The 25,732-nt window shown below is 36.2% G+C and overlaps 1 protein-coding gene across 1 annotated transcript in view; it reads right to left on the reverse strand.

The window, feature by feature from the left end:
• Window positions 1–25,732, reverse strand: part of WDFY3 (WD repeat and FYVE domain containing 3) — a 5,086,165-nt gene that overhangs the window by 337,906 nt on the left and 4,722,527 nt on the right. The window contains exon 56 of the mRNA XM_044059488.1: window positions 6,028–6,175. Coding sequence (XP_043915423.1) covers window positions 6,028–6,175 — 148 coding nt within the window. The remainder of the gene's footprint in view (window positions 1–6,027; window positions 6,176–25,732) is intronic.

The following is a 25,732-nucleotide window of genomic DNA, read 5'->3' on the forward strand; positions in this document are numbered from 1 at the left end:
GCTACTGAACTTTAAATTCTGCATTTCCCTCAGTAAAGAAAGCTCAAAACCCTCAATATTAACTGCTTGAAACTGAAGACAGCTTGTTTTACTTTAAATGCTGTCAGTGATAAATCCTTGTAAATTTCACACAGAACAGAATGCGCAACTGCTTTCAGCTGCAGACTTGTTCACTTCCACTAAACATTTGCTAATGGAAAAAAAAAACAAGCTAACATCTTTGCAGATGTAAGAAACTTACCACTATTCATGGCTATCATTTGGTTGTTTATCAATCCTACTGACTTACAAAAAACATTTGTTTGCAGTTTAAGCCAAGGGCATTAATGCAGACATTCAGCACTGTTAAAAAGAAGAAAATAAATCTTAATTCTACATACAATATAAACAGCTAAATTTTATACTCCACTCCCACCCCAGCATCCCAAGATCACAGCATGGCAATGTTAAACTTGCTTTTCTACAGCCTTCCTTCTATTGTTATACTGCAAAGCCTACATTTCATACAACTAAAAAGCACTTGCTTACTTTAATATCTTTAAAACACCCAACAATCACAGAAAAGACTCCCTTTTCACATTTAAAGTAAGTCTGAATTCGCAATACACAACTTATGTGATACTTGGTTCTGCACCAACTGCCTAGTGCCCTTTTCATTTTTGACACTCCACAAAACTGCTTTATTACAAACAACATTCAGTTTAAATCATGAAATGTTTAATACAAACATTAATAAGAACATAAATTGTTGTACTTACAGTTACTCTTACCCTTTAAGTGTTCTTCTAATCACTAATGATATAAAGTAGGGTATATGATTTACAGTATTGTCCTATTAGTTTTTGTGCTCAGATTATCAAAAATACTTGCTTAGCAGCAATTTTTCTAAACTCATGCATATTATCCAAATACTCCCTTATTTATTTTCTTTTAGCACTCTTCTTTTTTGTGAAATCTCCTTTCACCAGCAATACTTTTATGATAATCCCTTTAAATCAGTCCTATTACTTTTTACCTGTGTGTGTGTGTTTGTTTGTGTCTCATTTCTACCATGTCTTTTAGTTCCATTTTCATTGTATTCTCCTCTGCAGCTACCCCTTCTGAAGGGATGCGCATCTTCCCTAACAAACCTTGAATCATTTTATTACCCATTCTTTAAATTCCTCTCATCAACAGTTAAGTACGAAAGCACCAGTGTCTTATTTTTATTTTGTTACATTGCACAGTTATCTTAGTCTTTATTGGTGCATTTTCTGAAACGGTTTTTGGATGTGTTATAAATTTTCATTTTTCCTGTGAAATATAATTTCTGTCCAGTCTAAAACAGGTACTGCACCTAGGAGAATAATAAGTAAATTCTGTCTGGGTTCTTGCCAATAATTTCACATTTTCGATTCCAAACATTCTAATACACTTTTTCATAAATATACCCTCTTTTGTTATATTTTCCCCTTCTAGGTCCCCTGATACATCTTCAGTACTGCATATTAGGTTTTGGTACCCAAATCATGAATAATATTCCTTCCCTGCTGGAAGATAATTACCTCTCTCACAATTCTCTTAAGCTCCTTAATAGTGGCTTTAGAAGGAATATAAATACACATCAATTAAAAATCTTCCTTCCCTAGCAATACCCTTTATCACAAATCTACAAATGTTGTTCTTCTTCTCCTACTCTATTCATTATTGGAGCCCCTTACATAATCTGTATCATCAGTGCACCCTTTGCTTTGACCCCGATTACGTTGCTGAATAACCACTCAAATTCTTTCTTTACCAGATTCACATGCTTACTTCCATCTAATTGTCTCTGCTGTACTATTACTATCTGTACACTTACAGTTCTTAATATAATTCAATACTCTTTTTGTCCATACTTACAATGGCATTCAGATACATGGATATATTTGGTCATTTTGATAAAATGCTTCAACTTTCACATAATATACATGACACTTTTTTGAATATATGTTTCCAACATGTGGTTTACATACAGACATTAGTATTTTGCAGGTTAATCTTATGCTCAATTGCAGCTTCTCATCTGCATTTGGACCCATGTCACATTTTCACAGAGTTTTTGTTTCAACAGAAACACTCAAGAAACAAAAAACAAACAGTGTACATTTTCAATGTCATTCTCTAACCTCTTTTAACTCACAGCAAGCAAACATAACTAGATACACTTTCCAAAAAAGGAACATTATCCCTCCATATATAGGCACATGTCCCAAATTTATCTTTTAGCCTTCAGAAAACGTTCACTGGCTACCCTTAAATAAATAAGCTAAGCTGTATATTATTCTATGTATGCAATAATGTACTAAAACTGCTGGGGCAGCAACTACTCATATAACTGTTCACTTTCCACAATTTCAAACTTCATTTATTTTCCACTAACTGCTTTCCAATTTCCCTTTAAAAGCGGATTATATTGTTTATTTATTTATTTAACATTTGTTTACTGGGAAAGTCCAACTTGGAACAAAGTCAATTTTCAGAGGCGGCCTGGGGAGAAACACTCCAGATGCATGTCTTTGTAATGTGGGAGGAAACTGGAACACCTGGACGAAACTCACATGAACGCAGGGAGGACATGTAGACTCTGCACAGAAGGCACTCCAGCCGAGAATCAAACATGAGAACCTCTTGCTGTGAGGCAAAAACGCTAACATTGCACCACTGTGCCGTCCATGTGGTGTATTTCACTCAGAACACACTGTTCAGACCTTGCATGATTAACTGTGTGAACCTCCTGGCTCCTTCTCTCCAACTAAAAGCATTTCCTAATGCAAAAAAAAAAAAAAACCCAGCAGCAACTTTGCAAATGCAAAAAATAACTCTAGTCGATGTTACACATATGTTACACACATATCAGAATATACTGGTTTGCTACACCATTTCCCCTGGATCAAAGCAGATTTCATCTTTTTCTCCCTCTCACTTTTGATGCTCTCTTGCTGTACCATCTCAAATGCAATGTTCTAGACTTTTTTTAATTACCAATAGTCTGGAACAGCATTCAGCAGTTCCGAATATGAAGTCACAAGAAAAAAGCTGTATGTTGCTTCCTTTGTCTTACAAATTTTTCTAAATCTTGAATAAAACTATAACCTTCCACAGCATAAAGGAAACCGGGTGATACAAGAAAAACATATATTTTATCAAGACTGAATCCAGATAGGGTTGACTCTTATGTCATGAGCACAGTTTAACAAATGAAAAGAAAAACTCAGAGTACTTGCTGTAAAAATGTTCAATCTTCTTCAACACCTCTTTCTCAAAAAGCACAAATAACTTGGCATAAGTCTTTAAATTAAAGTCTGACGGGTATCACTAAAGAAAACAAAGCAAAGCTGGCTCTGAAGGGCGAAAGGATGGTGCCTGGCCAATACCCGGGAGACAAGGGTTTGAATTACAGGCCTGATCACTAGAACAGGAAGATGGAGGATGGTGGAATGAAGTGATTTCTGCCAGTTGATTGTGAAAGGATAGGTGCATGTTTTAGTCATAGCAGTGGAGACCAGAGGGCAAGGTTTGCTCTGTTCTGTTTGTTACTATATCACTCGTTGCTCCAGAAGGGGTAAAGTAGATAGAGTTGTTGTATGCATGGTAGTGTGGTGCACCACACTTAGCATTACTGCATGCTTGTCCCTCCAGGTCAAGATTGTTCTTCCATACAAATTCTGCTTCCTCTGTGGCACAAAGATCTTTGCTGATTGCAGTAAGATGTCTCTTTTCCATGGGTCTTGAGGAGCCAAGGTATGCAGCACAGAGCAGCCAATTAACGATTTCTTCCCAGAAGGAGGAGAGCCTATCTGACAAAGTTATAAGGCAGGAAACTGTGGCACCAATGAAAGAAAAGGACTACCAGCCTAAGTGGATAATAAGTCAAAGACAGATACTACTAGGTTAACAAATGTAAAATAAAAAATAAAATACAAATATTTAGTAATATAACAGCTAAAGGGCAGCCACAGTGGTGCAGCAATTAGCGTTGCTGCCTCACAGCAAGAAGTTCTCCGGTTCGATCCTCGGCTGGGGTACCTATGTGCGGAGTCTGCATGTCCTCCCTGTGGTCATGTGGGTTTCCTCTGGGTACTCCAGTTTCCTCACACATTCCAAAGACATGCTGTAGGTGGATTGGATAGTCTAAATTGGCCCTAGGCGTGAGTGCTTGCGTGTGTGCCTTCCGTGGAAGGTTGGGTGCCGGGCTGGCAACTCAACACTGTAAAACTTCACTGCCAATCATGAGCGGACAGGTGATCCACTGTGGCGACCCCTAATCAGGAAAAAGCCAGAAGAAGTAGTAGTAATATAACAGCTAAAGAACATGATGATTTGACATTTTTGGGAAATGGGAAAAACACTCTCAAAAATATATACTTTTTACTGAACTTGAGTGTCATTTTTTTTTTAGAATCAGCTGCCAGCACTGTCAGACAAGTCCTTCTGGCAAAAAGTACTCAGTGTGCAAAATGGCAAAAAATTCTGGAATGAACAGGGATAGCCACTATCATATATGCAGCCGTATCACTGCCACCTTTAGGATCTATTCTAGAGTATATTTCTGTCAGTGGTACAAAACGTGGTAAGTCGCACTGCTTATCAAACAGTTGATAGAAGGTGAAAAGGAAGGGGGTAACCCTAAACAGGATAAATGCTTGAAGACCAAAAGGAAAGAAATGTTATGATTCTAGAAATGGACTTTCAGGTCTTAACTTTAATTAGAAATCTCCATAATATATTGCTGGAAAGTAAAAAAAAAAAAAAAAAATCACCTAACTTTAGAAAGTTTTGAAGAAGTGCATCAGAGTCTAGTATGCAATATATGTAATGTCCCATATGTATACAAACATAGAAATAACGGCTTTAGATGCTAGAAGAACATGTTTTCACTCCAGATGGTTTTGAATACTGCGGTTAACTACATTTTTTTTAAATTTCCTCTTACCTACTTTTGTTCTCTACAAGCACTATCTTTGCCCTGATTATGTATCATTACTGCTCAAGTACTTTTCAAGCTTAAATCTCAAGATGAAATACCCTCTTACGCCAATGTCTTCTCTGGACTCTTCAGCCATAATTACTATTCAGCCTACAGGTTATTACATGCAATGATTAGCACTGTATAAACAACAGGAGCTCTCTATTTCCTGTTCAATTTGTCATCCTCTTCCACTGCAGCAAGGAATGTATGTGCTTGAGAGGTTTTAATAACAGTCCACTAATCCATCTCCCAGTTTTACAAATACAATTGTGCCATTAATCAGATATAACACAAGAAGTCAGACAACAAATCCTTTCCTTCCAGACAGCTGATGAAAATTATTAGATGCTCACACAGCACTCCCTTTCTAATCATATCTCAGTCTGTTCCTGAACCCAATTCACTGATATGGTATGATGGGTGTTTTTTCTGAGCTCTTAAGACATTTATTTTTACTAGGATACTACCAAGGCAGCCTGTACATTTTCGGCTGGGTTTAACTATAACTCGTTTTGGCCCATCACTGGCTGCACAGCCACACCAAGGGACTTCATCAGGATGCAACAAAATTACAGTACTTTTTTGAAGCTGGCAAAAAAAAAAAAAAAAAAAAAACAATTGGAAATAGGCAAGATTAATGTATTTTTTAATACATTTTTTTCAATTTCCTTCCTACTCTAAACAACATTTAATCTCTGCCTCTAAGCCCTTCCCCCTTCTGAATACTCTCATTCACTTTTAAGTGGCAAGGTCTGACAAAGTCCGTTATTGTCCACCAGACCATAGTAGTGCAGAATGAGAACTTTGAAGGAGGGCAGTAGAAAGTAAAAAGCTCTCCCTGCCTAACTAAAGCCAGAGTCTGCATTATGAAGGGGCTCATTTGGCCTATACAGAGTTTTCTTGAACTATGAGAACTATTATAAAAGACTAGAAAATTAACATGGTGCATAGACATTTTGAAAGATGATCAATGTTATCTATGATCTACAGATACATATGCTCTCTTAGAACTAAAATAAAAAAAATATGCTTGTTACCTTTAACAGGTGCAAAGGATGGCCTTAAGTTGTCCAAGTGATGGAAGAAAATCTTATCAGGTGTAGAGTTCAAAGAAGTTGGGATTCCAGTAACTTCTCCATTAAAACGACTTCGAACACGCTTTGGTGGGTGCGGTTTTTTAAATAGCTGTAAAAAAGACCATAGCTCCACAGTTATATGGGTTTATTTTTAAGCTTCTCACAAAGTTCTCAGAAAACTGATCTGCAAAACTATCAAAGTTATTTTGTAGCAACTCTGTCTATTCATACTAGCTATTCTTATTAATGATTACTAATTTTTTTTCTTTCCAGAGCATGACTGGCTTCATATACCAAAAAGCTTTCCGCTATTTCATCCTCTTTGACTTCTTTTATGATCTGTGGTGACACCCTAGTGCAATCAAGCTAGGAAGCCTTGAGGCTCAGTAGAGTTGTGGATCTCCATTCTTCAGAAGGAATGTACAAGCTAGAGCTGAACTGTCACAATTACTGCCTTGGCTGAAGGATGATGTGACTAGGAAGGTCATTCTCTATACGTCCTCAGAACATGTCAGGGGGTGCACAGGTCTATGAGGAGTGGTCCTTGCCTACACAGTGACATCAACTTGTCTAATCCCCCACTCAGAGGCAAGTATTCTAATGCATGTCTCAATCCACTACAGGAAAGTAAGCCTTTTCAATTACTTTGAGAGCATACAATCCTCCTATTCCTCACCCCTAAGAGACATGAGCAGGCAAAGTCTCTCTATTCCTTCTTCTCCTAAATCTACTCTTTTAATGCTCAGGGTTACTAGTCTAACCCAGGTCATGGTTAAAACATCATCTCTTTATGTCATGAAGTTAACAAAGTTTCATCATACTTAGATCTGCATGCTATAAGGTTCAACTGTTATTAAAACCACAGGAATACTACTATTGGTCCTCCCATGGCACAGAGGGATAAAAATCCTTGACTATACCACTGATGATGCATGTTCAACCAGCAGCAAGGGCTCTAAATGGAGTATGTGGAGGAAGATGGCAGTGAATGGCCAATGATGGCTTGGCAATTCTGGGGAGAAAGTCAGCTTGGCTTGCTGCAGTGACAGCACCTGCAGGAATGCCTGTGTACCACTGCACTATAAACAGCCTAGCTTACTCATGCTACATACAGTGTGTGCTGCTCGGTCAGCAGGCTGCTTAGACATACAAGCCCACATGCACCTCACAAGACAAGTTTGGCATGTGCAAGTAATGCACCAGGACTCAATTTTGTTAAGCTTCCACAACTGCATATGCTGTTACTTTGTATTTGATTAGACATTGCACCCACTCCACAGATCTCTATACTATCTCCAAAGTTGCACCAACACGTAATAAATGCATTATCAATTAAAGGTGATGTGACTTCAAAGAAAGTAGTTTATTTAGATACTTAGGGTGCAGTGACAAAGCACCCACAAATCAGGAATAGGAGATGGCCTACAAAAATGCTTTAAAGAAGATTCTGCCTATTTTTATCCTATGGTGGTCAGATAAGGTGGAAGGGCAGTGTAGTCATAATGCAGAACAACAGTAAGGTTAGCTTTGGCTAATAAACAGTAGACCAATTTTGATGGCAAATCAACCATTTTGCAAAGAGTTTTCTAAGACAGCCATGTCAAATTATAAAATCTTGGTCTAAAAAAGGACACAATTGTTTTTTCCAACTATAAAATTCAAACTGTAAGGTGGAAAGAGTCAGTGAGTGGAGCCTTTAATTGAAAATGACTCTAAGAAAAGGTTTGACAAGTGCTTCCCTTGACAGTAAAATACTTCATCCTAACTAAAAATTGGAAAGTTCAGTGACAGGAACACCACAAATATAAATACACTACATAAATGATCCATAAGTACTAACACTTTTTGAAAACAAACATAAAACTGGGCTGGACATGTAAAACCCATGCGAGTTCAACAATGATGTAATACAAAGTGCAACTGCAAAAGTAGTACAGTGAATGACAAAATGTCAAAACTCAATTTAGTGTACTGAAAGTGTTTTCAAACCCTTGCTACTTACAGCAAAGTATCACACCCTCATACTTATATATATATATATATATATATATATGTATATACATATTCAGTTTTCACACATACTGTCAGTATTCCAAGGATCATGATTACAGTGAATGGAACTTCCAAAGCAACCCCAACATTTGGAAAAATGATTTGTCCAGAAAGAATACTTCAATATTGTGAAGTAACCTTTCTTGCAGAATGCTTATTGTCTTCCAGTATTTCTGAAGACTTCCAAGACGGCTGTACATTAATTAAAAGCTTGATTTTGGCTCTTCCAGTCTGAAAAAAGAAATAGAGGAATAAGGTTCAGAAACTGTGCAAGTTTTAGTAAATTCAGTTACTGGCTAGCATATACACTGCCTGGATGCCAGCAAAGAAGAAACTTAGCCTGACAGAAAATCAACTCTGAAGAGAAAACACTGTCTCGGAAGAATCCTGCAGCTGTTCAGAAAAAAAAAATCAGTTCAAGGTACAGCTTTGGTGCAAGACATCTAGAGGAAAAATAAATCAAATGTATGGAGAGCTGATTAAAACAGATGAAACACTGAAGGAGTACATCAACTCAAACAACAAAAGGCTTGGGAAAAAAAAACGAAAAAACTGTAAAAATCAGAGGTCAAAATGAACAAAAGGCTGGCCGAGTATGAGACTGGTCAAGCAGAGCTGTTTAAATAAAATGACAGGGTTAGAGGACAGAGCAGACAGGGAAAGCCTGAGATTTTCTGCTGTTATCAGAGAAACTGGAAGAAACAGACTGTATTAATTTTATGAAAGCAAAAATAAGCAACTGCAATAGTATTCCACAGCAAGACTTGTCAATTGAAAGGGCATATCATGTGTATGCTCTAAACCTCACCATGAGAAATCAGCAAGATCTGCATTAGTAAAGCTGCAGTTAGCTTTTTTAGTTCACTAAGATCTATAATAAATGTGACTACATTTTATTTTTCCCATTGCATAACACTTTTGTACTATGAATTAATTGTATTTTTAAAATTGTTTCTACCTCCTCCACTGAAAATGGACATTAATCCAGCTGGACTAGCCCGGTCAACAAATGTAAAATAAAAATAAAATAAATAAAAATTATACCAGCAGAAAGATCTGATATTGAAAAAAATGTAGCAGAAGGCAAGTATTAAACATTGGAGACAGTGGATTGTTTGTGGAAAATGACTATTCACTGTACATCAGGTAGGAGAGATGCAAATTTATCCCAGCAATCAGGGAATGTCGAGAGGCAGGTGTGACATTAAAATGCTGTAACCAGCTGTACTCAGAATATTTTTTTTCCTGGAAAATCAGTCATTTTTGGATGCAAAACAGGCTAAGGAAGAAATGCAAAAGTTTGTCAAAAAAAAGTGAGCCACTAAACAGAACAGGAATCTAAACACAAACAAGGTAATGGTCAGTAGTACGTAGTCTCTGGACACTATTTCCAAAAATATTCGCCACAAACATATCCAAAGAACTACTCAATGGCTGCATATAAAAACAGGAATCTACTTTCATGCTTCAGCTAATAAAGCTCATAGACTGACTTTGAAAGTGAAACCTTTTACAGTGTTCCAAAGGAAAAGGCTCGAGAGACACAAACAAGCACAGGAGCTGACTAGAAGAGAGTTTGTAGCTGTTAGATGTAGGACTGCACCTGACATTGGAGCAAATGACTGCTTGACTGGGACAACAAGTGAGGGAAGGTGTGGCAAAGGCCAAGGAGGCTCTGAATTAAACTCCACAGCAGCAGGGGATACCAGTGCTGACGTACAATCTGGTGCTAGCGGAATCATGCAAGGTTGTCTTTCAACTTGACTTCAAGAGTAGAATTGGCAGAGGAGAAAAGGGAGAAAAAGAAGAGGACGTGAAGGCTGTTCCAACTTCTGAAAGATAGAGCATCCACTAAAGAAACATCTTTGTGCAAAAATTTTGCAAAATTTGGAAGTTGGAAATTGAAGGGTAACAGATCTAGATCTGGAGTTGAGTTCCACCTTCCATGCAAGCTATGTCACACTTGAGAATCAAATTTCCACTGGGTCACACAATGTGTGGTCTCAAGCTCTCATCTGAGGAGTTCGTGCTCCTGGCAGAAACCGAAGGCTGAAAGAGTAATGTGCAAACTTAGAGCAGTCTCCCCCCAAAAAATCATTGCTTGCCTGCAAAGGGGGTAAGAATGGGTTCCCCTGCGGCCTTCCAATGCTCCCTCATGGAATGCAGAATGCAGGGTTTCAGAAAAAAAAAAAATTGAGGTGAGGTGAAGCACAGGAATCCCTCTGCCCTCCGAACTGAATAGGAAGGAAAAAAAATGAAAATCTCTCAGCTGGACTCAGAATAATCTGAAGAATGCTCCATTTCCCTAAAATCTGTCTCCACCCCCTAGGCCTTCTCAGGAGGGGGCATAGAACCCCAAATCAAAAGTAATCAATCCTCTGCCATTTTCAACATGTTTTTAGGAACAGAACCGAACATCTGGAGTACAATGGACTTGAACTGGAGTCTGGAGTTGGGAGATGGAGATGAACAGGAAGATCATCAATTGAAATTAGTGAATACATGTGAGAGTATAAACCATGGCTTTACAAGAAAAAGTGTAAAGATTGGATTTTTCCTGACTGTTAAACTTGTGGGGCACTGAATTGTATATACCCCATTTCATGTCATTAATGTTTGGAATGACAGTGGAGGAAAAAAGGGAAACAAGAAAAGTAACCAAGTAAACAACTTTTTGATCTTAACAGTATTTGTATAAAACATTTCATAATATGAACTGCATGTTATATGGTAAAACATCTTCAGTTACTGTTGTACATGATAACGATACTAAAGTAAACAAGTGCCTTTTTTCTTTCTTTTTTAGTTTTGAGAAATGTAGGCATTACAATGTAAAAAGAGAAAAAAGGTGGACAAAAGCATGTTTAAGTTAATATGCTGTAAAATTCAGTTGATAAGATGGGGGATGGGCTGTAAAAGAGCACGGATTATAATATTTGCAGAACTGATATATTTTCTATTACTTCTGCATAAGCAGATATCTGGATTAAGCCCTTTGGCTTAATTTAACGTGTGTGTGTGTGTAAGCAAGTAAGTAAGAGGGCAATAAATGTTATGAAAAGTTTTCCTTTGGCAGATAAATGTTCATTGTAAGTTGAAAGACTTACAGATGAGGGCAGCTGTACATTTTATACATGTGTTTGTATGGAGACAAGTTAACCATAGCGACAGAATCCAGACAACTTTTAAGGCTAAAAGTTAATGTTTTCTGAAAGCATATAAGCTGTTTTTCACATCTGGGAGGGGAATGCAAATAAGACAAGAACAGACAGAAATTAATAAGTAAGTGCACAGACTGTTACATGTTTGTTAGTGTGGATAACTGTAATGTTAGGTTAAGTAATGCCTGTGTGAGCAGCTTTTGATTTGGGACAAGTGTTCCTTTCATGAGGGTTAAACTTCATTATTTGAAGATGTACATAGTTTTGTGTGTTTGGATTAAGTTAATAGGTTATAGGGGTGTGTTTTTTTTTGTTTTCGATAAAACAAAAAGCTTATAAAATATGACATAGGTTCAAATGAAGATGAAAAGAAAACTGTACAAAAGATCAACCTGACAAACATTAGTGGGTGCCTTTAACACAAAAGTTGGAAATGGACTCTTAAAAAGGCTCTCATATAAAATAGTTGGGAATAATAACTTATTATAATGACTACACTAAACATATTATTTTGGAATGTGAATGGCCTCACACTCGTACACAGAAAGCTCAGAGTACTGAACTAGAAAAAAATTGCAGAGTGCAAATAGCAATGCTAAAGGAGCACATTTGGAAAGAAGTGAGCATGTGAATTTGATAAAGAAAGGTTTTCAGGATGGATATTCAGTAGAATATCAGGGACAGTGGAAAATGAAAGTACTTTAACTGCTTGAGGAGTTCTGAGAGTGACAGAACAGGAAAAAACATAGTAATGGTAGACTTGAGGTAGTAAGGGGCTACCAGCAAGGGAAGAAGATAACACTGGTATACATTTATATTCCACTTACAACTGCTATTATGGAGCTTAAGAATTTTTTTGGAGAAATAAGGAGCTTTCAAGCAGGGAATATTACTTCAGGTGTGGACTGGAACTTGATTTGCAACCGTGAGGATGTATATGGGGCCCTAGAAGATAAAATAAAACAAAAAAGAGGTGATTTCTGAAGAAATTTATGAAAATACCCCTATCACAAACTCTAACTCCAACTTCCATGCACTATATACCTCAAACTTCTATCAATGTGCCCTCTTACCCTTTACCACTACTTATACCTCATAAACTTCCTCCAACCCACTCTCTTTCTCCACTATATACCACCTTTTACCTCTCCCACCTCACCTTTTTCTATCTGTCCTCTCCTCATATTTCTAACTTAAAAAAAAGCTTTTTCTTTCATCTGAAATGCCTGCACTTTTAATATGTTTAGACTACATGAATCTCACTTTTGTAAATCATTACCTAGGATTAAAAATGTTATGCCTTTTTTTAACAAATGGTATATTATCTCTGTATTTTTCACTGTTTTGCTACTTTTGTTTACTTTTGTATAACTATTGTAAAATTGTCTACATCCTGTGGAGCTTTTCTCCCTGGGCCTCCACTGAAAATGGGCTCTTCCAGACCCAGTGGACTATTCCAGTCATCAAACTATAATTAATAAATAAATAAAAATATTTGTTATGAAAGATGTGAATTCAGTAGTAGGAACTTAAGAGAGAATTTACATATTATTCCTGAAGATATAATAACTAGGCTTGACTAGACAGATTATATTTCACAGAACATGTGCATTTAATTGAAAGCTTTGACACACGTCCAATAACTATTTCAGATTATGCACCAATAACAACTAAGATAAAAATACAGGGTAATGAAGTAAAAACTAGACACTGGTGCTTCTCCAGCTTTCTGCTAGAAGGAGGGGAATTTAAGGATTGAGAATTATTTGAGTGTTATTAGGAAAACAGAAATTCCTTCAAAAGATACAGCTGGTGAGTAGGGTGAAATGAAGGGGGAGTTTAAAAATACGGTAGAAATACAAGAGAGAGAGAGAGATATGGCTAAGAAGGAATAAGAATTATTTAGAGGGGCTGACAAACGTTAAAGTATTATAGAACAAGGTGAATCTCACTGAACAAGAAGAGGTGCAATTGCAAAGTGCCAAAGAGAAAATAATGCATTATCTGAAGAGCATACATGACTTTAAAAGATTCCTGTTAGGCAAATGTTTTTTGATAACTCCACAGCACAAAAGATCTTAGCATAATGACTTAGGCAACAGAAAGTAGAAAGTGTTGTTACCAAATTTAGACAGCCTATAACAAGAGATCCTGTAGAGGTATTACAGATATTTTGGAAATTTGATGAAAATTTGTATAAAGCAGAGGAATGTGGAAATCAAGAAAAAGCACACATGGAAATATTTACGGAAGACTAAACTATGCCAACATTAGACACAGATGACACTAAACAACAGGTAAGAAAGGAGGAAATTAGATAAAAATGGTGATGTATAATCATCTTCAGGAAAGTCTCCAGAAATGGATGGTATTCCTATGAAAGTTTGGAGGCTAGGAGGGAAAAAAGTTATAAAGATCTGGAAGGTTTTGTTTATCAGCATTTTGAAAGGAAGGGAGGCACCAACATCCTGGAAGAAAGCTGTGGTGGCTGTAATACCTAAAGATGATAAAGACCCATGAGACCCAGCTTCATATAGGCCCACTTCAATTTTAAACCATGACTATATAGTGTTTATGTCTAAAAAATGGCAGCGGTGTTGTCAAAATTTATAGACATGAATCATTGTTGTTTTGTGGGGGAGAATGTACACATTTGACAACATTAACAGAACAATGATGATCCTGAGGGAAGCAGAATGTAAGAAAATACCACTGTTGTTGTTGAATCTTGATACAGAGAAAGCATTTCACAGAGGAAGCTGGGATTTTACAAGTAGAGCAATGGAAGAATTTACATTCCCTGATACAATAAGGATAATTAATTAGGAGAATATATATATGATGGATCAGAAGCAAAAATTTAAGTATGAGGGTTCCTCTCTGACAAGTTTTATCTGAACAGAGGAACCAGTCTGTGTTGTCCTCTTTCCCCTCTGTTATTTGCATCATACTTAGAACCAATTTCAACGAAAATAAATGACTCAGAAATTCAAAGGTATAACTGGTATAGTACATAAGAAAAGTTGTCTTCATTTGCTGATTATATTATTTTGTATCTGATAAAACCAGAAAAGGACATCTCAGTGCTGTAGAACATTCTGAGACAGTTTCAAAATTTTTTGGTATATAAAATTAATGAAGACAAAACGAAGGCTTTAACAATAAATTATGTACCCACACATGAACTGGTTCAGCAATACCCACATTTATGGGGACACGATGAAATGAAGTATTCAGGAGTATGGGTAAATTCTCTTATGACAGGTAATGATGTGGGAAGAGACTAAAACAATAACAATAATAATAATACAAAAATTGAAAAAATGGAAGCTTTTGTTTATGGATATGAATAGCAAGATACAAGCAGTTAAAATGCTTCAGTCCCTTTAGTTTTACATACAAAGACATGCGTCAGAAGCATTTCTCTCCAGGCCTCCACTGAAAATTGGCTCATTCCAGGTCGGACTTTCCTGGTAAACAAATGTTAAAAATAAACAAATGTTAAATAAATATACAGGGCAGGAATATTATGAACCACAGGAGAAGTTGTAGACAGTAATTAATAAAGAGTTGAAAGATTTTATCTGGAAGGGGAAGAAGACAATGGTTAAATGGGATAAGGTGATCTTGCCAAGATTACTTGACTTGAAGGGATATTTTAGAGCTACATAGTTAAGATTCATATACATAACACAAACAGAACATAATTCAAAGCAGAAAGGGATGATGATGAAACAGTTGGGAAATTCAAGAAATAAAGAGAGTGAGATTTTTTATGCAGATCTTTAAGAAGAATAACAACAGCCATACAGAATATTATATTCATAAAGTAGCAGAAAGTATTCTAAGAACTAAGCCAACACAAGAATGGAGAAGAGAGATTCTGTTGATAGGGATGACTGCAATCAGGGAGTACAGACAATAGGCAAACAACTAGAGAGGAAAAGTTAACAGAATGGGAAGAGGCCAAGAAGTTATTTGGAATGCAGGCTAGAGACTGCTTTCCCTGTCACAGACTGAGAGAGTACAGGTAATGAGAAAGGACAGGGAAATCCTAAGGGAAAGACCTGCTCTGACAGATATTATTGTTGAATCTAGAACAGCAGCTGCTGTTAAAAAATATAATTAGCAAGGCATATACCATCCTGCATGATAACTATAGGAATAAGAGGATGTTAGAAAAGACTGGGTAGACAGATTGGATAAGCAATTTTTAAGGAAATAATGTGAGGGCATATGTATACCTCCCACATATGCAACAAGGTCTACAAGAGTCAGGATTTTTGCTGTGAAGTGTTTGCATAGGCATTTTTACACTCCAAGTAGACTCCAAATAATTTTTCCTCAGGTAGATGGCAAATGTTAGAGGTAACTGGGGACATGTGTTTGAGAGTGTAATGAAATGGTAGATTTTAAAAATTCCCTACAAAGTAATCTGTCAGAAATATTCTGTGAGCAAATAGGTGTAAATAGGGAATTGATTTATTGAGCTGGGATACATTATCTCAATTGCTAAGACATAGTAAAGCCTTGTTAAGTTTAATTCTGGTGGTTGCCAAAAAATCAATTATTAGAAAATGGAAATCAAACTATAAAGTCACTGTATTTGAAGTAGTGAATATTGTAACAGAGAAAAAAGAACTGGAAGTAGGACCTTTAGAAAACGGGTGAGCAAATTACATGGAAAAATGGAAATTGTGGGAACAATACATGCAGAATAATGTTCTGAAAGACGAGTGAGGTTTAAGAGAATGCAGGAATTAAGCAATATATGTAATGTTGGATTGATGACAGCTGCATAAAAGAATGCATGTAATGTATAACGTTTATAACTGTGAACATGTTAACAGGGTTTGTTTTCTTTTATATAAATGTATCTCTGCCTATGTCTTAAGTGATAATTCAATAAAAGTGTTTAAAAATATATAACTGCTTAACAGTCAGTCAGTCATACATGCCAGCATATCTTTCTTTGTCCATGGAAAATGGGTACAATTGTAAAGACAGAAGTTATTAGCCAGTGCTGAACCAATTATGGATACAGAAGGCAAATGCAAATATTCTGGAGAAGATTAATAGGCTTTCAGTCTTGAGCATTTTCAGACCCTAGAAGTTGATGTTTGGCTTTGGTGTTCAAAATTGTTGTCTTTTGAGCTTGTCTTGTTCCTGTGACTACAAAATGTCATTAGCAAAGGACAATCCAAACAAAGAAGTGTCATGTTTTGTCCCATGAAAAACAAATTACGATAGACAGATAGAAAGACAAATAAATAATGGTGACACCTATATAGAGACACAGGGGAGATTTCAGGGATGAAATGAAGTCTGGAGTATGTACTACTGCTACATGTGATCAGTGTTTCCATGAAAAATATAAGCCTCTGGAAGTTTAAATTAAGTTTTAAAAAAATGGAATAGAATGTTTTGTAGAACGGAATCTTTGAATACACAAAAAAAGACAACGTGCTCTGTATGTATAACCAAAATTGTAACAACCATGGCACAGTGAGGCATGACTGATCACCACTTTGGATGTATATTTCAGAGGATGTTTACTATTAATTCCCTAAAGCCAAGCAATCTGCATTGAAAAGTACTCTATCTGCTTATGCCTTAAGGAGTGTATGTGCCCTAGAATAAATAAAATCAAGTGTTCAACAAATAACAGCCTTGTCTATCACCATCCTTGTCTGAAATAGATTTCTCATGGAAAGAGACTGGAAGTTTACAGACTAGTTCAGAATGAACTCAAAAACTGCCTTAGACAGGAAAAGGGTGGCTCTTCATGAGTATGGAAACCTAATCCTGACTGCAGACCCCATGGTGTTCCTCCATTCAGACAGCGTGGAGTTTTAAGAATATCATGGCTGAGACCACAGCTACAGTACCTACAAATGAGTGGGAAGAAGAGAAGAAGTTGTCTGATCTGCAGCTCATAGGCTGCCTTCTTTATAAGTAACTGCTGGTGGAATATAGGTAAAGGGGGTGTATTAAATGTAAGACCTCAAAGTAAGGTTTTTAATAGAACTAAGAAAAGATCATATTAACAAAGGGACATTTTTTAAGACTTACAAACATTATATGTTAACTATAACAATCAAGAGATTAGGCAAACACTAAGGAAGAAGATTAGAACATCAAATGTCATACAAGAAAATTAGAAGTCTTCCGCAAAGCCTCCAGGTATCTAAGTGTAGATGATTCAAGATATCTGCATGGTCATGTTTACAGTGGTACTTGTACACTTCAGGTAGACTGCAGAGGACTTTTCCTCAAATAGAGACCAGAAATTAAATATGTAAATACATAGGAAGCTGAGGTATGGGCTTTCAGTCCTGAGCATTTTCATACCCTAGAAGTTGATGTTTGGCTTTTTTGATAATGTGAGGGGTTAACTTGGTTAAGGACTCCCATTAGATAGCTCTGACACAGTTGTTGTGGTAAAATCATGTATTAAACACATAGATTATAGTATTAAGTTGGGGTCTTAGTTTAGAACAGCTGAAACAAAGTAAGGCCTTACCAAGTTTAATATTACTAACAGCCCAAAAAATACATGAACGTTCAATCATTAAACCTACTGTAACATGAAATACTGAATATTATAAAAGAAATAAAGAAATACAGGATGAGATCATTAAAAGGAGGAGGAAGTCATTTTCACAAAAAGAAATGGTACGTTTGGGAACAATGTATATTAAAAACCAATGCTCAAACAGCTGACTAAAATGAGTAGTTTGGTAGGAATTGTATAGTAAATCTACATGTTTAATGCAAAAGAATTAAGAAAACAGTTGTTACAGAAACTGTGTGCATAATGAATGTACACAAACAATAGAAAGTATTACTACGATGTTCATTTTTCATTGTAATTAATGGATGTGAATTCATGCAGCAAAATAATAATGTGATGAATTAATAAAATTGTACAAAAAAAATAAAAAAGAAAAGAATCCCAGAAAATATAATACCAACAATAATGGTACTTTCTAACAAAAAATAATACATTACAAATCGAGGGAAAGGTCCAAACAGACAAAATAAAGTTTCGTAAACAAAATTCAGATCCTAGGTCCTAGTTAGAAGAAGCACCTGCAAGGATGAAACGGGAACGATTACACTACTGCCAAATAGCATTCAGATTAACTGCCAATTTGCTAACCAAAAGTTCAAGTCTTACATTCCTGAAAGTAGGCAGTAAATCACAACAATAACCTTAAAGGAAAGAAGCTTCCAAATATTTGCTATAGAAACAGTGTCCCTCTCCCATTCAACAGCATACTTTTTTATAATGTTGTAAGAGAAATGTTGTACCCCTGTTCTGTGTAAGGTAGTCACTAAGGACAAGACAACAAAAGAGGAAAGGAACTTAGGCTTATCACCACAACAGACAAAAACAAATCTAAGAGCCCTAATTTGGATTAACAGAATCATTTTGCACTTATCTTACTGTGTTTTAAGAGTCTTCTAAATGACACATAAGAACAAAGAAGTTAACTTCCTCCTTAATGAAAGGAACAATACTTAAAAGCAGAATGTCCATGGTCCTGGGCATCACAAACAATCCTGACAGTTCTCCATTTAGAAGGCTTACCAAAAGTTGATTCTGATAGTGATCCAGAATTCAATGGCATCATCAAGATGTTCCTGCTGAGTCCTCATTCATATTTTTAAATGGAAAGATTCACTCAATTAATCTATTAGAATGCTACTGACACAAGCAATGTAGTTTACTTTCAAGATTAACTGCCACAAACAAATGCTCATTCAAATCTTTGTTGCCTCTCAGCTGAGAGCCCTATAATATATGCCAACACTGCTGTTTAGTGTAGAAAAAAAAAAACATGAAGGTGTTTGTCCTTATGAACAAAAACCCTGGGAAGATGCAGCCCTCAGAAATATTTAGGCTCAGTAGCCTTATTCTCAACGCCAAAGAGATGATATGGAGTTTGGAATTCTGTTACGAATAGGAACTTCATACATGCCAAGACTAGAAATGTACCACACTGTCTTTTTGAAGGTCCAGTGTAAACCTATGTAGTAGCAAAAGTTGTATGAAAGTCTTCCCCTGACATAAATGCAATGGATCCTCCAGGATCACAAATGTGGCAACATACTGTAAGTGATAAGAACTGCTTGATACAGACTGCTTGCTCCACTGTTCTACCAGTAGCTATTACAATAGTTTTACATAGAGACTTAAGTGGACTGCCAGAGGCAGCCACCATATATCCCTGAGAACAAGACTGCCCACAGATGGCTTCATATTCTAATGTCACTTCAGAAGAATCTCTCCAGGGACAGAGAAACCTACCTGCCATGGAAGGGTTATTTCCACTGCATTAAGGATAAAATCTTGAGTGTAAGGAAGGTGACTTTGGCTTATAGTAGTAGGTCCAGCATCCAGTGGGACAACCTGGAAAGTAAGGAAGGACTGAGTGACCAAAGGAACGCTCTCCTATGTAGAAGAATGAGTGGGGGGAGACCAAGAGGCAAACCCCATGTATTTATATGTGGCTGACCTGAGTGATACAGTATGTCATAATAATGCAGTTGGTGGGATGGAGACAAAACAATGGGGCCAGGTAGAGTACACAGCTAGGGACAATTAATGCATGTAAAAAGAAAATCCAAACCAGATGAAGAGAAGAGCTGATGAACACCCAACTCCTTCACCACTGTATGGACCAAAAAAGAGGCTACTATAAGGTATTCCTGATGGAAAAGATGCCCCATAAGGGAATGTACAAACAGTCCTGAAAATGGATCATTACAGAACTAATTTGCTGGGAACTGTAAAACAACAACCAGAACTTTTAAGATGATGAATGAACTTCTGCCCTGGTAAGCCTACAGCAGATTCAGTGATATGGTCCGAAGAAAAAAAGTCATCCAAATTAAGAAAAATACACATCCCATGCCTTAAAGACAGCGGCATGTGGGTGCAGTGGACAATTCAAAAGTAAGGTCTTGAACAGTACTCTCCCACCTTTCATGAAAAAGCACAGACGTGCCAGGTTAACTGGGTGGTTAGGGGATGCACATGAATGCCCTACATGTCTACAACACAAAACTTACTTCCAGTACTTAATAGGTACAAAGAATGTTCAATTCCATGTAAAAAATAAGTGTAATGAATAAAATCATTAACTCATAGGACACACTGTGAACCATCCATCTTTTTGGGAACTGGAAACTGGAAGTTTAATCCCCGTTGTTAACTCTGTAACTGATTTTAGGCCAAATTCCAACAGAGTTGTTCTCAGTGTAAGTGACCTACTTTGGTGTAAGGCACATCTATAAACAGGCATACACTGGGGGCCAGATTCCAAAAGACCTGCTCTCAGTGCAAGTCTTTTGGAATCTGGTCCAAAATTCCCCTAACAGGACAGACTGCAAACTCATGATAAAACAGAGAGAAGTGTACTCCTAAAAACCCTATAAGGGAAAACAATGAACTGGGGAGGTAAGGCGTGGACAACAGCTTTTAGAAGCCACCCTTGCTTTAAGTGATGTACCACCAAGGTCATCAATGTTTTAATTTTTCATTTTTTATTAGTCTTTTTTAAACATCTTTATTAAAAACTGCCACATTTCAATCAGTAACATGGGTATATATACATTAATAGAAAATAAGACAGTAATATTAGTTTCCACTGTTATTGTCATGCAGTATACATGTATGTTACTTTACAATCAGCATTCACTCCAGCATTATATAAATTACTTAATTACTACCTTCCCTTAAATTTTACTCCTCCTCTTGAACATTGCTCTCCATACACTGTTTCCAAAAATGCAGTTTATTTCTGTGTAATTTGGACCATCCACCTCCAGTTCTTATCGCCTTTACAATATTCAGTACTTCAGTTGCAGTTGGTTTATATTTTGATTTCCATTTTCTAGTTACTGCTTTTTGGCAGTTAATACCATTAAACCTAGCCTTTAAGGCCTTATCTTTGTTATGTCTGGGCAAGTCAGATCCCAAATCCCAGCTCAAAAATAATGATTTTCATAGTTATAACTATTTGCTCCCCCAACAAGTCTGACAGAATACTTTACAGTGACTTTTTAATATCTGCTACATCGTTAAATTTTCCAAAAAATGTGTTCTCCGTTAATTCTCTCTTCCTACCACACCTGAAGCATTTGCTATCTACCAGATGAACAAGTCACTAAAATCTTCTTAGGGTATACAAATAGCTTGCAGACCCTTCCAAGTAAAAACCCTAAACCTGCATACTTGGGAGCGATACAGGTGTCAACTTCTGATCCTTTGTATTTCCCAATCTTTTCTAACCTCCTCTGATTGATTCATATAGTTGTCACACAGTAGTTCATATGACCTACCTATTATCCCTTTTTAACAGTAGCTTCTGTTCTAAACTCAAATCAAATCTCTACCAGAGATGGTCATTCACTTAGCATTATCAACCCTTGGTAGGGAAGGCAGTCTCTAACCTGCAGTCCAAATTTTTTGTTTGGCCTCATCCCACTCTGTTATCTTTCCCTTTCTAGATACTTGCTCACAATAATTTTTGCTAATTTTATCGAATAAATTCCAGCCCTCTCTTGCTTGTTTCCTGTACAAATATTTAGTGTAATCCCTACTGATAAAATCTTCTTTGTTCATTGCAGTGTTGGATTAGTTTTTAGAATACTTTCTGGTACTTCATGTATATAACATTATGAACAGTTGTTATTTTACTGAAGGACCAACATCCAAAGTTCTACTCTCTCCTTACTTCTCAAGCCCTTCCTCTATTTTGTCAACACCCCTTTCCACTTTGATTTATAACCTTCTTTCTGCTTGAGTTATACATATAAACCTTAAGTGCTCAGCTCTAAAGTGTGACTTCAAATCAAGTAATCCTAAACCACCTTGTTCTATGGGGTGATTCAACTTATTCCACTTGGCTCTTTCCCTCCTAAATAAACTCCTTCATTTATTAATTATGGTCTGCAACTTCTCCTCTGGTTGATAAATTTATGCCTGACCTGTATATAATAATAAAAGGATTAGAAACACTTTCATTGCTTTTATCTTACTAGACATAATCAAAAGCTTCCAGCTTCTCAATTTTTGTATTAGTTTTTTTTGTTTTTTTTAATTCTTCCCACATATCCTTAGCTGCCATAATAGAATCATTTTTAATCCACACCCCTACATAATTAATCTTATAATGTCACCATGAATATGGGTATTGCTGAACCAAATCATGTGCAAGTTCATAGTTCACCACCATAGCCTTTGTTATCTTCCAACCAACAAAACCATAAGATATTTCAGATTCAGATAAAACAAAACAGCTGATACGAAAACCAAGGAAACTTATAATAAAACTGTTTAAAACCATAAAAACAGTTAAGTATCCAGTAAGCGGTTTTGTCTCTTGCTTGAGACTTCTTCAGACTGAATACAATCAACACTGCAAACTCTTTACACAACACATAATCACATGACTCAATTAACTACTTTCTTAATGCGTTAACCCTCTGTTTTTCAAATAGGCTTTAAAATCTTCTGTAATATTTAACCCAGGTGGATAACAAGCATTCAACCTCACTTGCCATTGATACTCTTTCCACCCCAATTCTTCTTCAGGATCAAACTTACTATCATATCTAGCAACATGATCTAACACAATAAATTTAAAGTCCACTTTGCATATGTTTGAATTTTAGTGCTTACGTAAAGCATTTTTGTCATTCCCAGCTTGGATAGCATATTTATGTTCATAGAATTTCTTCTGTAGCTCTCTTGTTGTCCGTCCTAAATAAAATGATATGTAAAGGCATACGCACAGCTAGATAAACAACAAACTTATATTTGCAAGTATACTCCTTTCTAATTCTGACTATAATATTATTGATAGTTATTTCTTCAATATCAGTATACAAAAAATTGCAAAAGTTCCAATTCTGGCATTTAAACGTATCTCTTCTCATGTTCCTTATTTCAGGTACAGAAAGATTTCCCTGGAAATAATTTTTGCAACTTTTCTTCTTTCCTGTATAAACATGGGAGTTTTACCCACAGCTTTAGCTAGTTTTGAATTGCTGTTTAGAATTTTCCATTTCTTATGTTCTTGATTTCCCACGCATCAACACTACTTGCACTGGCAAGTTATAATTCACGTTTTTACACTTTCTTTCTCATTACTACCTTGTTTTCTATAGTTGAATACTTCCAAAAATTTCTCTTCTAACATTTCCATTGGATATCCTCTGTTTATACATCTATTGCATAGACTAGCACCTTCTTGTAAAAAATCATCTTCTTTTTTTGTAAGCCTGTTGGCTCTCATTAACTGCCCTTTTACTACATTGGATTTAGCTTCCTTGGGGTGCATGCTTGAATAGTCTAAATAAGCATTATTCTGGATCTCTTTTTTAAAGATTTTAATGATAATCCCTCCATTTTCTTTGCGCACCATCATTTAAAGAAAATTAATACCAGCTTCACTATATTTTATAGTGTACTCTAAAAATGAAATGACACGATTAATGTACCTATGGAAGTCATTTAGTGCTTCAATATTTCCCCTCCAAACCAAAAACACTTCCATCAATAAAACATTTATATCTGAGATTGTTCTGGATGTATATACTATCAAAGATGTTTGCTTTCTCCCAGCCATGCATAAAAATATTTGCATAACTTGGTGCCATGGCCACCCCAATAGTCTGACAGTATATTTTATTATTAAATTCAAAATAGCTGTAACTTAAAATAATATCAATTGCTTCCATAAATAGGCGTACTGTATTTGTTGAGAAAAGCTTTGAACTGATAAGTTCGCCTCTCTCTCTACATCCGTATCTTTCTCGTTGGGAATGACTGTATATAACAATTTGATGTCCAGTGCTATCAAAATGTCATTTTTATTCACTTCTAAACTTTCTACTTTTGATAGAAAATCAAAAGTATCTTTTACATAACAGCTATTTGTTTCTACCACTTTCTGTGTGCGTCAGCAAAAATGGCTAGCCCTTCTGTTTTGCTTTTGTTGCTATCAACAATCAGCCTAAAAGAAGCATTATCCAAATTTGTATGTATTTTGGGTAATCCAAAGATTTCACTGACTTTCGGATTTTCTCCTCTTAGAATTTTTTTTTTATTTCTTCAGTGATTCTTCAACTACTAAACCAGTCTTCAATGAACAAATCTATATGGGAATAAGAACTTTCTACTTACCCATAAGTCACTGGTTTGTAGTCGTTTACATCTGATAACAATTCTAACATCTTGGTATCATACACAGACCTATCTAACACTACTAAAGCATAGCCTTTGTCAGCTTTTGTAATGATAACATTTTTATTATTTACAAGACTGTAAAAAACTTCCCTTTCTTTCTTAGAAAAATTGTAATATTTACTAACAGGCTTATTTTTTTAATTTCTATAATTTCTAACTCTGTCACAGTCAAAAACATTTTCAACTCAATTCTTCACTGTGGGTTGAACATGCTTAGTTTGCAAAGAGCATTGGATCTCTGAGCATCAGACTTAAATAACAGTTTTTAGAGTCAACTTCCATACGTAGTCTCGGAGGCTGTTAATCTCACATTTGCCCACTCTTCAGGAAGGAACAAAATTCCACCCCTTGTTTAACACTTTACATGATTTGTTGCACATAGACTATCATCTGCCCTTCTTACCTTCTCTGAAATTGTCTCTGGCATTTCCAGTTCTTTATCTGCTGCCGTTTGTAATGTGGCATTGCTGCTGATAATACTACTTCCACCCATGTTCTGTCTGAAGTCCCTCCTTGCTGGTAGACTTGTATAGGCTGAAAAACCTGCATGCTGCTGGCATTCACATTGCTATTTGAATCATTTGTTGTAGGAATCTGCTGCTGAGCTTTGTTACTTGCATTTCGCTGTGCTATGCTTTCCGACTGCCTTACTGTGCACCTCCACTTTCGTTTTCTGAGGTGCTGATGTCATTTTCTGCTGTTCTAACTCTTTCCGTTTCTCACTCTGCAGCCAACCCTGGTTCCTGATAAGAATATAACGCTCCCGCCTCATGCTCGCAGTGACCCTTTGAATTTTTTTTTAAGTTAGGACTTTGTTTTCTCTTATTACTTTATCTTGGATTAAACTGAATTTTGTATAAAAGTTCTCTCCAGCTGGGTTATCTTTTACAATAAAAAAGTTGTATAATTTTTTTCATTCAGCATGTCCATCTTTTCTCTATTTAGTGTAATTAACATTTCAACATACTGCAAACCTAATTTCTGGTACAGCTCAATCCACTTGTCCAGAAACTCTTTGGGGTCATTATCACCAATGGGCATCTTAGTGACTCTGAGCCCTTTAGGTACCCTTTCGGCTGCAAAGCAATTTTCAAAACACAAATTGTCCCACTGCAGGTATGTTAATTTCAGCAAGTCTCTTTCAAGCTCATGAAAAGTTTCATTTAAATTCAATACTATCTCTCCTGCACTT

Source organism: Protopterus annectens, chromosome 17.part0 (genome assembly GCF_019279795.1).
Source record: "Protopterus annectens isolate FY-2018-M chromosome 17.part0, PAN1.0, whole genome shotgun sequence".
NCBI lineage: Eukaryota > Metazoa > Chordata > Ceratodontiformes > Protopteridae > Protopterus > Protopterus annectens.